The following is a 14052-nucleotide window of genomic DNA, read 5'->3' on the forward strand; positions in this document are numbered from 1 at the left end:
GAGAACAACACGGAGATACTGGCATTTCGACCCCTAAACATATTTCGTGAAAACCAGCGTTCTTTTGGAGCTAGTGTGACTTGGACTGCAATCCTACACAGGCCTACCTGTGAGTAAGCCCCACTGAATTCAATGGGCCTTAGTTTTGAGTAGACACATATCTTGTTACTTCTGAGTGCAACACTTTAGAATTAGCCTTACTCAGACCTTATTTACTCAGAAAAACAGTCCTCTTGGTGACTATAATATGTGGCTGGTGGAAAGAGACATAAGGTTTCCCCGAGAATCAGCTTTGTGTTATTGTTTTGCTCTAGCGGTGAACAAAAGTATCTTCATTTCTTTAATGTAAATATTTTTAGAAGCTGGTTTCCAATACTCAGGGGGAAAGGGTTTTATATGTATATATTATGCTATAAAAACAATCTATTTTCGTGCACAATACCAAATTACCACCCATATACTAGTACAAAGGAGAAACCCCAACACTAAATAAACAAACAAAGGTGAAAACCGAAATGCTTACCTCTTTGTGTCTCCCTTTGAAGACGACCGCAAAAGCCCCGTGTCCGATCAAATCCTTCCTGCTGAACTCAAATTTTCCAACTGTTTCCATGCCTTTCTTCCTTGGACTCTCCAGTATGAATGCGAGAAGAAACTTGATATTAACAACAAAAATATATATGTATAGTTGAAAGGAGAGAGACTGAGAGGTAGGAAATCGAAGGCCTCCAAAACACCCTCCCTCTCTCTCTCTCTCTTTAGGGAAAAAAAACTTTATAAAAGAGACTCCCCCGCCCCCTCCTTCAGGATCAAGAAGAACTAGAAACTTGAAAAAGTAACGCTTCTCTCCTGTCCAGCTCTCGACAGCTAAGTTGCTGGCTTTGAACTCCCACCTCTGCTTCGGCCATCGGCGGTCTTTTTCTGAAAAAAGGCCGGGATTTAGTCATTGTTACGAGGGGGGGAAGGGAGAAACGAAGCGAGTTCGAGCCCGGCTACCGAACTTTTCCCATGACGAGGATTATTTTGGGCCAGGAGAAGGGAGGGTGCTCTTTTCCTTCCTCGAAGGTGGGGTTAGGAAGAGCCCGAATTAAAGCCGGTGCGAATAGCCCAACAAGGCGCAGAGCTCGCCTCGGCGAGGCTGACGGATCGTCCTGTTAAGCGGCTTGAGCCGATTCCAAAAAAAGGAGAGATCCCAACCTTAACACACCGGCTGATGCAAGCCGCGCACCGGCCCTCCAGCGCAGGCCCGACCTTGACGGCAAAATCCACCTTAAAAAAAAGAGTCCACCTTAAACACACACACACAACCCAGTTTACAAAAACAGGAGGCCACCTTAAAAAAAGCACATCAGTTCGGGGGGGGGGGGGAACCAAGAGACCAGCAGCCACCTTAAGAGCAAGTCCACCTTAAGAGTTGTTGTTTTCCGCTCCCCCTCGGTGGGAACAGCTGCCCAGATGCGGAGGGCCCCTAGCGAGAATTCGTCGGGGCGGCGGCGGGGCAGCGTCCCCTCTATTGTCCGTGGCCAAAAAATGGGTCCACCGAAAGCCTCCGCGGCGCCGGCCCGGGGGAGATCCGCAGGGGAGCCGCGGCGCTGCCGCGCTGGCTCCAGACAAAAGACCGGCGAGGCGCCCGAGCGCTCCGGCGCGCACGCACAGCAGGCGCGGGGCGTGCGTCCCCGCACTTTCTCTCTCTCTCTCTCTCTCTCTCTCTCTCTCTCTCTTGCGCCGGGAGCGCAGGCGCCGTTCCGAGCAGAGGCCGCCGGAGCCTCTATGGACAGCGCTCGCCAGCGAGCCACCCCAAGCAAGGGGGAGGGATGCGCCCGGGCCGCATTTAAAGGCGCAGCGAGGCGCGTGAGTCAGGCGCACGGGCAGCCGCCGGCCGTGGCGCCAGCCGTCCCCGGCGTCGCGGGAGCAGGGGGCCCCCAACTGGCCCCCCCGGGGAAGGGACAGGGCCGCCCCTCGTCCTGGGCACCGTCAAGGGCAGAAGGCAGCGGATGATGCTGGAAGGATGGCTTCGAGGCGAAGCTGCCCAGGCCTGGCCGGGCCCTGCGGGTGCCATTCTGGGTCAGGCTTGGAAAAGTCTTGCCCGTGTTCTAACTGAGCGTGTCGTGCTCAGTTCTGGTCCCCTCACCTGGAAGGGCACCGTTGGGCCTGGAGAGGACGGAGGGCGGCCGTGAAAATGATCGGGGGCCTGGGCCAGCCCGCCTGGGGACAACGGCTGTTCAGCTTAGGGAAAGGGGCGAGGAAGGGGAGACATGGCGCACTGATTGAAGCCCCTCTGTCATGTGGAGCAAGTCAGGAGTAAGTGATCCCATGAAGCGACAGGTGGGAGGTTTAGGACAGGTGAAAGGAAGGACTTTTCTTTTTCCTTTAAAATATAATTAAACTGCGGAATTCCCTGCACGGGAAGTGGTGATGGCTGCCAGTCTGGATGGCTTTGAAAGGCCGTTGGACAGATCCATGAGGAAGGAGGCCTGTGCGTGGCTGCCGGCCTTGCTGGCCAGGAGCAGGTCTTGCGCGTCCTGCTGGAGGGATCCAGCGGCCAGCCGCTTTCCCACCTTGGTGGGGGGCGCTGGGCAGGATGGACCTGAGCCTGATCCAGCAGGGCTTTTACGTTCTTATAAACTGCAATCCCAAAACAGTTTTAAAGCATGTGGGAGGGAAGGCAAGTTCGGTGCTTCACAACTGAAAGCTTGGATGGTAGGAAGTGCCCCCTGGCCCCCAGAAGTGAGGGGTGGTATTTTAAAGGGAGGCAGGGTGGGCAGCTCTCTCCCTGCAGAGGTTAAGTGCCTGGAACCCAGTCCAACATTCTGTTCACGCCATGCACGGTCAGCTGCCTGTGGGAACCTGCCAAGCAGGATATGAGTCACCGTCATGCCGATGTGCCCCAGCAACCTGCTTCTGCTAGTGGAGGCCAGCCATAGCCATCAAGACTTGGCCTAATCCCTCTTTAAAGCCACCCTGGTTGTGCCCATCACTAGATCGCTCAACAGTGAATTCTGGAATTGAATGCGTGTGTGCCATAATTTGAATTTTGCACCACCATTGGACTGGGATGTTGGCCTTCAGTGCCCATCATCCTTTGCTGTTGAGCTAGGATGTCGCGATCCAATGCAAAATAGATTCCAAGTCCCATGGATTTCAGCTGGTCTACTCAGAGTATGACCAGAGATATAATTCTGTGTAGGTTTAGACAGAAAAGAGGTCTTTTATCCCATCAAAACCTGCATAGAATTGCATCCTATGTCCAGATTCCACTCCATTGTCAGTATTTTCATTCATTCATAATGGTTTTAATTATATTGTGTTATAGTTTTATTCCACCCTTTTTCCTGCAAGGAATGCAAGGTGGCTCACACAGTCCTCCTCTTCATATTATCTCACAACAACCCTGTGAGGTAGGCTAGGCTGAGAGGCACTGACAATCCCAAAGCCCCCCAGTGAGCAGCATGCCTGACTGGAGCCGAGAACCCCAGTCTCTGGGGTCCCAAGTCCAGCACTTCGACCACAACATCTCTAGCACAATCAAGAACAGGAACGCTTTCCTGTCCCAATAAAATTCCGCAGCAAGACATGAGCACGGACTTTGTCAAAAGTAGGAAATAGGAATAGAATAGAATAGCCAGCTTTCCCTAATGCTATGCCTGCCAGAGGTTTGGAATTTCAGCTCCTATCATCCAGTCCTCGCCAGCAGGGCCAATCGCCAGCAAAGTGGGAGCTGTGGTCCGAAAGATCTGGAGGGCGCCGGGTCCCAAAGGCTGCAGCATAGGAGAGTTGAACCATCCCGCTTTGACGCATTCACGAGTCTCCCATGCAAAACAGTGAGGCTGAGAAGAATACCTTGGAGAACACATCTGGCCCGGAGCCATCTCTCTGAGGCTTGCCCTCAGCTTCTACAGCTGCGATCCCAGGAAGATGAGAAACAGGAGGGAACCCAACATCCCCGTGCAAGGAACAGGCCACAGTGACCTGATGAATCAGATTGTTCCTGCCAGAATGTAACCATGACTCCCGGGAGACCAAGAGCCCTGTGCTAGAAAAGCCTGAGCAATAGGGTTTATGGTGGGCTGTTTATGTTTCTTCCCACATCATGTTGCGGGACTCCTGCCCTTCCCTTTCTTTCAACCCCACAAGTGCGGGGCTTGCAGAACGGAATGGGGAATGATGGTTTCCTAGGACAATTGTTTCCTACTCTCTTATGCCAAAGTGGATTAAAATCTGCCGCAAGGGTTGTTTCTGTACATGTTTTGCAGGACACATTTATGTGCCAAATGGAGAGACAGCGGGGCTGCTGCGCATTCACAATCCATCGTCCTTACAATGTGGCTTCAGAGAGATGCTGGCCAATGGATTATGGGCAAGCTCCTAGTTCAGGCAATCGAGGCCTCCCCAAGAAGTCATTCACTAAGCATGCTGCACATGATCTGTTGCTTCATTAATCTAATCAGACAATACCCAGTTATCCATGTTACGCTTGCAGTGTGACGGGCTGCACAGTCCTGTGCAGGCCACCTCAGAAGCAAGTGCCATTGCGTTCAACAAGAGTTACTCCCAGGAAACTGGGCTTCGCTGGCATTTCTTACCTGCTGTCCTCCTGATGCCCATCAGTCCTTGCAAGCATAGCCTGTGACCATGGATGCTGGGTGCTATAGTCCAAAACATCCAGAAGGCTCCTGGATGGGAAATGTTAGGACATAGGCTATCAGCCCAACTTAAACCGGATTCAATAACTACACTTTGTTTGCAGTTATTAATATTATTGCTTATGAACAAGGAAGATTTAGCTATAGTCCTCTGGGCCCATTTTGCTGGATCATGATTTTCTTTATGTTGTTTATTTTCTCTGTATTTTTAATTGGTTACTGGGAAATTATATGTATACCACCCAGATAGCTTCAGCTATTGGGTGGTTTAGAACAAAAGCAAGCAAATAAATAGGGGATTATGAACAAGGAGGAGAAGCAGCCAAAGAGCTGCTGTTGTCTCTGTAATAATGATTTTAATTGGGCCCCGTCCCAGAGAACTTACAGTTGAAAGCTAGACACGGCCGAGGAAGCGGCGGCGGAGAGGGATAACGAGAGGAAGACGACACTGCTGCATGCACATCCCTGGGGAGAGGGTGCTGTAGGACATGCTTTTCCATGAGTGGGAGGGTCGCCTCCCTCATTTCGGGGCGGGGGGGACACTGGCCCGTGGGCAAGGATGCTGTAAGAGCATCCCGCACTGAGCAGGTGTTTGGACAAGGGGACCCTCAAAGTCCACTCCAACTGTCTGGTCCCGTTAATCTTTCCATGGCTCCCCAAGTGTCTCTATGCAGAAGTCAGTCCCATGGAGTTCATCAGGGCTTACTTCCTAGCGTGCCTGGGATGGCAGGGGCAGGTATGCACATATCTCAGCTACCCACAGCCTGGAGAATCACTGCTCCAGAAGATCTAGAGTATTTTCCGGATTATAGATGTCTCTGAATGAAACAGCCTCCTGGTATAAAGGAGACTCATCCCTTGCTCCAAGCACATTGGATGTATCATGACTTAGTGAGCAGGAGGTTGATTGTGCTTGTGCCAACTTGTTACAGAGTTATATAAGGCCACTAGTGATGTAATGAGTGACATACCAGGGGAGATGCTCTTGTGGCATTCCAAGGCGCACGCACCATGACCCTGGGCAGAATTCCGCTGGGAACATACCTGTGGTGGGGCCTCACACCTTGCCACAGGTCCATGGCTGTTGGCCGACTCTTCCCCTGCCAGACTATAGCTTGAGGCAGCCTTCTAATGTCCTCCTTTGTCATGCTAAGTGGACTCCTGATGGCTGGACATCTAATCGGAGGGTGCCTCTGGAGGACACTGTCCCCTTACCCTTCCCAGGGAGGATGGAGCTGAACAAGTTCGCATCCCTTCCCGTTCTATGGACAAAAGCTGGCTTGAATTCTTCTTCATCACTGGCAGGTGGACAGCCTCTTCCACCACACCTGAGGGAAGGAGGCCATCTCAGGAGTTGTGTTGCATGACACAGTGTGCGTGTGCACATACATACACATGATGTGCCACCACCTGAGGCAACAGCCTGACTTTACAGCAACTTTCTGGAAAAGCAGAGGGTGGCTGGAGGGCAGGACCCTCTTTCCCACACTGTGGCCAGCAGGGAAACAACCCACCCAGTGGGGTGCCCCCTCCTCACACACCCACCCAACCAAGCCAAGGGCTACTTGAACCTTCCTGGATGTCTTTGAGACCCAGAGATAAGGGAGCAAAACAGATACTCTCTTTCGGTCCCGTGCCAAAACTCCAAATAAGAGAAATGTGGAAGGCTTGGCACTTAGTCCTAGGAACAAAACCCAGACAAGCTTGAGGCAAGTCTTATTTATAGTCAGGAAAGAGAACTCAAGGACAGAAAGGTGTAAAAAATGGAAGAAGGCCTGCAGCCAGAAATGCCTCCATAAACACAAGCTACCTTAACAACCAGATAAAACCTTTCAACTCATAATAAAACTCTGCCTAGCCTTTCCTCAGCAGGTAAAGTCCTTCCATCAGAATAAAGTATTGGATTCTAGGCTCACACATGAAGACTAACAACCATTCCCCCCAAAAGAAGAAACCCTATTCCTTTGCTTTATAGCGCCCCAAGCCCCTTTCCAAGATGGGACAAACCTCCAAAGCCGGCCAGAGTCAAGAAGGAAACTTCTCCGTCTGCACAGGAAGAATATATGGAAAAGAAAAAAAAAAAACCCTCCTGCCTGCAGCTGAAACCAGTCAGCTCATTTTAAGAAGGGATCAGCTCTGACATGGAAGTCACTGTTTAAAGGCACCCACTCATTGAAAGGCTGGCTGGTCCCTGCCCCGTTTAAAGGAAAGACCCCTCAGAAAGAAGAGCAGCAGGGACGGTGCAACGGTGACCCCAGCTAGCTGCAGACTGAGGTGGCACATGGGCCACGGTCTTACCTTCTGAGCTGAGTTGTCAGGTGTGTGTATGCGTTAAAATTATTATTTCAAAAATGCATTTGCACACGTTGAGTAACACCTGCAAACATTATGCGCCCCTTTTCGCCTCGCATTCCATCTTTTTGGCTCATGCAGAAGTGACTGCCCTAATTTTGCAGCTGACCCATTTCTGTAAGGCAACGCTTGAGAAGTGATGCGGGCTCAGCTGCCTCGTTCTGCAGCCCAGCTTCGGCCGGGATCCGCCGCCCTTCTCCTGCAGCGCGATGCTGCCAGCACCAGCCACCGTGCAAGGCCCGCGTTCGGCTCGAGCCCTGGAAGAGCTGCCAATTTTCAAAGGAAGCAGCAGCTGAATATGCAAAACTTGGCTAAGCCGCTGTTTAGCCTGGCTGAGGACACATGTCAACAGATATCTGGGGACCACCAGAGCCAGAGACGACAAGGAATGGGCAGTCATGGAAAGCCCAGCTGGAAGCGAAAGTTCGAAAAGAATTTTTCTGGTTCACAGCGACTGGCTGGCGGGCAGACAGATGCCAGTTCTATGCACTGGGATGGATCCCGACAGGTCACAGCCCAGCTGGGACACCTGCAGACCCAGAGAATCCCAGACCTGCCATGCAGGCCAGGGGGAGTGGCAGAGGCGCTTCAGAGTCCCCCGACCTGGCCTTGAGGTGCGTCACCTTCTCTTCCAGTGTTAAGCCACCTGTGTGTTTCCCTCTCTGGTAATGGAGATTTGCAGCCAGGGATGCAGATCACTCTGATGCTGAGAAACATTACAGCGGACCGACCTGCCCCTAAGCACTGAGGCTCTCTGGGGGTCCTTCTAAACCAGAGGAGGTGACCCTCTTTCAGCCCATGGATGAGGTTCATTTTGGAGAAGCTGCAGGCAGGGAGGGCGGATGCATGCCAGTGGGGAGCAGGGCTGAAGGCAAGGGGGGGGGGGCTCAGTCTTAAAAGGTGGGGCAAAAACATGGGTGCTTCAAGCTGGTGTGGCCAGCAGCGAGGCGTCCCAACCTTCCAGGGTAGGGGAAAACCATACAAAGCTGGGGAACTACCAAAGAATTGGTGGCTGGGAGACAGGGCGGGGGATACATGGGAATCCTTGAAGCGATGGATTTGGCCTGTGGTTCTGCTGCCTCTGCTTCTGAGATACGGTTTGGGTTGCAAAAACAGAACAGGAATGATTTGTGCTTGTAGATGCCACGGAATGGTACGGTTTCTCGCTAAGGTTTCCAGAATAGCTGGGACACCTCGGCCGCCATCCTTCGTCCAAACACCCTCCACTCTTCCATCAAAAATGAAAACATGCTTCTTTTCCAGTCGAGGTTTGAGACGCGTCTCCCTGCACCCACCCAAGGAAAAACTCAGCCGATTTGCCAGCATTTCAATGCCATGTTTTTCTTAGCGGCCACCACCACCTCTTTGGTCTCCGGCTTGCCCAAGATGTGCTCAGGCTGGGTTGTTTTAACAAAGTAAATGTCCAGATCCGTTGGACAGATGCGCTAAGCGGATAAGCCCGGCTTGAATGTTGCCGGTGTGGCGCCCCTTGGCCTGCCAGGAGAGCTGAGGACACGCAGACGCAGAGCCCCTGGAAGGGAGGAAAGTGACAGCTGGCTGCATTGCGGGCCTCAAGGTCAACGGCTTGACGCGCCGCCTTTTCAGCTCCGCTCAAAATCGGGACACTAAGAGGCACCGCGAGAGTGTCCGCAGACACTGCGGAGAGACTGGGAACACGTTTAGCCTCCGCTCTAACTCTCGACTGGCCTTCCTCAGCCTGGTCATGTTGGTTGAAACATTCCCAGCCGGGATGCGGGAGCACATCCGGACGGCAGCAGGCAGGGAAGGACTGAGAGACTTCCTGTCCTGCTGACCAGTTTCTGGCACGCCACCCAGTGACTGCCGATGGCTGGGGGCTGGCAGGCCGGCCCTCGCCAAAGCACACAGCCCGGGGGGTCCCTGCCCGCCCCTAGAGCAGGGGCGGGGGAGCCGTGCTTGAGCCAAGGGCCGGCTCGCCCCCACCGCAGGAACCTGGCCTTTAGGAGTCATGGTCTACCAACATCTGGAAGGCAGCGGCTTCCCCCATGGAACCATAGAAAACCCATCTGCCCCATTCTACGGTTAATTTGCATTTGCTGCTACAAGATGGCCACTGACCTAGGCAGATTGGAAAAGGGATTGGCCGGGATCACGGAGGAGATGATGCCTTCAAGTACCCTACCCAGGCCAGGAGCCCCCCGTTTCTCCTTCCCTGCAAGCCAGCTAGGCAGCCGATTCGGGCTGCCTGCCTCCCGTGCTTCAGAGAGGAAAGGAGGAGGTCGAGGCACCGCCAGGATGCCTTATAACATGGCACTAGCATCCCTCCCCACCCACCAAACCCCTCCCAGGAACGGTTTCTGCAGCTTTGGAGATGTGAGCTGTCAGGATCCTTTCCAAGGAGAAGAGAGGCACCCGGAATGCCAAGTCCCGGCGTGGAGCTCAGCCCGGTCTTCTTGCATTTTTCGTGACTGGGTTCCGAAAAATCCCGTGGCCGTCTAGATGCTTTGGTCAGATCCCTCTGCCCATGGTCTCAGGAGGCCTTTTCCGCCTCCCTTTCGGCAGTTGTGACACCATCCCTTTGACAGGTATCTTCTGTTTGCCTGACCAGTAAAGAGAAGGAAAGGCATTCATGGTGCATCTGCAGCTTCCCATTTTGACTTCACTTACATCAAGGCACCATCCTGATTACAGCAAACGTTTGGTTTCTCCTTCCTTGTTGCAAAACACATTTAGCTGGAAAGGGACACCGTCCTGCGGTTGAAGGGGTGATGCGTTTTGAAAGAAGGAAATGGATTCAAGGAGGCTTCTGTAATCTGTGCCTGCCCAGCCGGCCACCCAGACTCTAAAATGTTGTAAAAACAAGGAAGGTGGTGGTGGTGCCCAGCGCCAAGGCCCTGTGGGCCACAGAACGACCACGCTGGGCCAGGGATTGGTGCTGAGCCTCTCCCTGCCCAAATCCTCTCTGGGCAGGGATTTGGGCTCGCCTGGGTTGTGCGTTCTGGGACTTTGGTCCCAGGATCCATCCAGCCGTAACTGCATCCCAGCCCAATTGTTTGCAGCATCAAATCTGCAAAAGCAATCCCTTTCTCAGAATATTCCAAAAGGCAAGCTATCCCAAAGGAGTATCCCAGGGATGGACTTGTGCGATATTTGCCAGATTCCAGGAATTCTCAGCTGACAATGGTTGCTGAGCGTATGCTGGAGAAACCGACCGCCTGGCTTCCTAGCTTGCAAACTGTTGCTGGGCCAGGTCCCTGCTCAGTTTAGCCTGGACATTTTTTTTAATGCGGGGAGCGTGTGCGCGCGCAAGGGTGTTGCTGGGAGCCATGCAGAAAACAGATGAGTTAACACGCCCTGACAGTCCCAAGCTCACAGGACAGGTGCAACTCGCCCAGTTTCTTTCCCTGAGTCAGCTTCTTTCAGATGTATGAATATGACTCATCTGCCAGATTCACCAAGAAGACTTTAAAAAATAATAATAATAATTAAATTAAATTAAATTAAATTAAATTAAATTAAATTAAAGCCAGTCGCTGTGCAGATGACGGATCACAAGGTTGTGGTTCTAGAAGTGACACAGAATGTTCAGTATCCTTGACTTTGGTGATGAGCCAGGAAAAGTTCGAACTTGACTCAGGGCCTGTGGACTGCATTATGTAATTAGGAGTATGGATTGAGCACTACCATGCGGTGCCCTTGATCTCGAGGATTTATTGGGCGTCCTGTGCTGGCCAGCAGTGTGATGAATGTTAAAGGACGGGTGCACACGCACCCACACCCTGCCCAAGGAAGAAAAGTGCTTTGGATAGCGCCCAGCTTATAACTGTACCTGCAAGTAACTGGGACATCCGAGAGAGAGCCTTCCCTGCCTTCCCAGCCTGCCTGTCACGGAGGTCATGCCCCTGGCTTCCCTCCAAAGTTTTGGGCCACAACCCCCATCAGCATCAGCCAGTATGGGAGTTGTAGTCCAGCTTGGAAAGACTACTACAAGGCAGCATTTCTGCCACTGTCAGCACAGTCGCCTCAATGGACAGAGGCGCTAGGCCTGCTTCTTAAAGCACGGCGGTTGCCTTCTCTGTGCTGATACCGTGCGTGTGTCAGGCCGGGAGAGAAGCCCATCAAGGTGGCATGGCTTCTGAGTCACTGCTGGCGACAGGGGTGCTGATCCACGGTGCCTCGGGCTTTGGCAGGCTCTCCCCTGTCCTGCCTTTGCTTTTCATGGGCTTGGCATTTGCTGGGTTGCCTGACCTGTTAGTAAAAGTGGGTAATTAGAGGCAATGTCACTTAGCATGACAAAGGAGGACATCCATGCTTGTAATTACACGGGAAACCCAGCGATGTTTCCCGATAGGCGTGATGTCATTGTGCCTGAGGAACTTGCTTCACACTCCATGTCATGAAAATTGATTGTTCTTTCTTTACACATCTATGAACGCTGGCTTTCCGCCTTCCTTTCCTTAACCAGCCTCAGCCCCTTCATTTTTATTTTTATTTTTTGGGAGGTGGGTGCCAGCTGCCCATGCCCAGCAAATATCCACTCTGGACACCCTGCCCCACAGGAGCAGCAGGTAAGTTTCTTTCCTCCTCTGGCTACCTCTGACAGCTGTCAAAGTCTCCTCCTGGGCTACCTCTGACAGCTGTCAAATACAAATGAAAACTTGAGTCTTCACAGCATGTGAAAATGGGGTGGGGCATTGCAAAAAGATTTTTTTTTTGCATGAGCTGGAACTCATGTGTCATCAACTCATGGCTCCTCATTTTGGCCCTGGTTCCCCAGTTCTGCCTCCTGGGAAGCATGCAGAACTGTGAGCCAGGCTGCTCACTGCAGTAGCACATGCTACATTTTCCAAATGGGATTTAGAAAAGTTAAACGATTTATTTTTCACACTGTGTGTGTATAGAGACACTATATATGGACTAGAGACGCTGTATATGGACTTGGACAGCCGTTCCCCATTCCCACACCTGCGCGAGTGCGTGCTTCTGCAGTTGTGCAAACGTGTGTAAATCAAAAAGAATGCAAATATTTGTAGAAGGCAGAACATTTTTTTGAAAATGTTTGGCAATCCTGGGCAGCCAGATTTTTGGGGGGGGGGGGAATTAAAGTGGAAAAAGCTGTAGTGAGCTCACAATGGCTTGGGATTGTGACGGGGAATGGGAACACCAGGGCCAGCTGCCCCAAACGCTGCTTGGACACTTAGGGGGCAGCTAGCAATAGTGGTCTTCCAGGACCACTTGGCAAGCAGCTTAGTAGCCCGTTCCAGATATCCATGATGGGGTAGGTAGCCGGGACTCAGACGACACAGTAATGCATCATGGATACAACATGGATACAACATAGATACTACAACCCATGGGTTGTCTGTGGCTTGCTGCCTTCCTGCAATTCTGAGCTGACAATATAGAGCTAAATGGACCGAGGATCTGACTTGGTACAAACCAGCTTTCTACATTTCTACCCAATCAACGAGCAAAGGCACAAGTGTCTTACTTCCAACCAGATGTTTTGGACTATATCTCCCATCAGTCCCAACCAGTGTTCTTTCCCTGGTGGGAATTGTACTGCGGCAGATCGGGAGAGCTAACCTTGTTAGAGAAATCTGGTACAGGCCCTCCCAAGGCAAAGGAGTTTTCTGCAAACTTAACCTCCGCAGAGGAGAATTTCTGCAGGTGTGGAGTTTCTTTTGCACAGCTGGCCTCCAGGGCCCCTCTTTGCATCTGATCCCCCTGCCAGGAAAGGGTCAGGCCTCTTCTCTCTGCTCTGCAAAAGCCCCCACAAAGTTTGCATGAAGCCTCATTGCCTTCCGCCTGCTCCAGAAGGACGCTCCGCTCTCCCTCCCCCCACATCACCGAAGGGCAATGCAGTTTTATCAGCTGGTTCCTTTGCAATGACTTTGCTTGGTTAAGTGCCTTTTCCAGGAACTTTCCAGCTGTACTCTGTAGGCGGATTCCAAGAGTTATCGATTGTGCTCTGTGCAGGGGCGAACCTTTGGGGATGGGGACATGGCCCAGCCACACAGCACAAACTTGGCTTGTCGGATGTCCTGCAGTCCATCTCTGGCACTCCAGGAATCATGAGATTTTACAACCAGAAGGGTCATCAAATCTAACCCGCTGCTTAGTGCAGAAATGTGCCAGTAATGATTCTGGGTTTCTTTGTTTTTAACATTTGAAAACTGCCCAGAAAGCCTGTGGGCAGGCATAAATCAATTCAATTCAAGACATAAATCAATTCAAAAGTAGCTCTAACGAAGATGCCATCTCCCTCCAGAGAAAATAGCTCACCAGTTCCAAGGCAGACTCTTCCACTTTCTGGCAGTTCCTGCCCTTGGGATGTTTCTCCTAACCTGGGTGGAGAACTTCTTTCAGGCCCAGGGCTGAATGCCTTGGGGGAAGTTTAGTTTTAGCCACTTGGAAGGGGAGGAAGCGTCACCACAGGAGTGGATGATGCAGAAGTCAAGCCAGGCGAGAGGTCCAGGGAAAGGAGCCGAGGGTGTTCAGCCCCGGGCAGGGAGCCGGTGTGCTCTGCTTTCTGCACAGCAGTCCTTCAGATGTGACTGTCCCGTGTCCCCTGAACTTTTCAGGAAACACAACAGTCCTTCCAGTGCTTATTGTCTTTGCTGGGAAAAGCCCTGTGGACCAATGGCCAGGAACTGAAGCTCAATCCAGACAAGACGGAGGTCCTGTTGGTGGGTGGATCAGACCTTGGGATGGGGGACTTGGGCCTTGTCCTAAATGGGGTTGCACTCCCTCTGAGGGACAGGGTTCGCAGCTTAGGAGTGCTCCTCGACCCTGAGCTGTCTTTGGAAGCTCAGGTGATGGCGGTGGTGAGGAGCGCTTTCCTTCAGCTTCAGCTGATCCATCAGCTGTGTCCCTTCCTAGAGCATGACTGCCTGGCGACAGTGACACATGCGCTGGTAACTTCCCGATTAGATTTCTGTAACGCGCTCTACGTGGGGCTACCTTTGAAGACGGTCCGGATACTTCAGTTGGTGCAGAATAGAGCTGCCAGGTTGCTGACGGGGACTGGGCATTGTTCTCATATAACCCCAGTTCTCTGTCAGCTCCACTGGCTCCC

At 52.1% G+C, this 14052-nt stretch overlaps 1 protein-coding gene across 10 annotated transcripts in view; it reads right to left on the minus strand.

Annotated features, from left to right (window-relative positions):
* Window positions 1–1748, minus strand: part of ULK1 (unc-51 like autophagy activating kinase 1) — an 85560-nt gene extending 83812 nt beyond the window's left edge. For 8 of the 10 annotated variants that reach the window (XM_044440876.1, XM_044440880.1, XM_044440878.1 and 5 more), the window contains exon 1: window positions 524–1381. In XM_044440876.1, the coding sequence (XP_044296811.1) occupies window positions 524–613 (90 nt within the window). In that variant the 5' untranslated portion in view covers window positions 614–1381. The other 2 variants (XM_044440873.1, XM_044440872.1) reach the window with 2 other exon arrangements.
* Between the last annotated feature and the right edge of the window lie 12304 nt (window positions 1749–14052).

The sequence above is a fragment of the Varanus komodoensis genome, unplaced genomic scaffold, assembly GCF_004798865.1.
Source record: "Varanus komodoensis strain SLA01 unplaced genomic scaffold, ASM479886v1 scaffold38, whole genome shotgun sequence".
Lineage (NCBI taxonomy): Eukaryota > Metazoa > Chordata > Lepidosauria > Squamata > Varanidae > Varanus > Varanus komodoensis.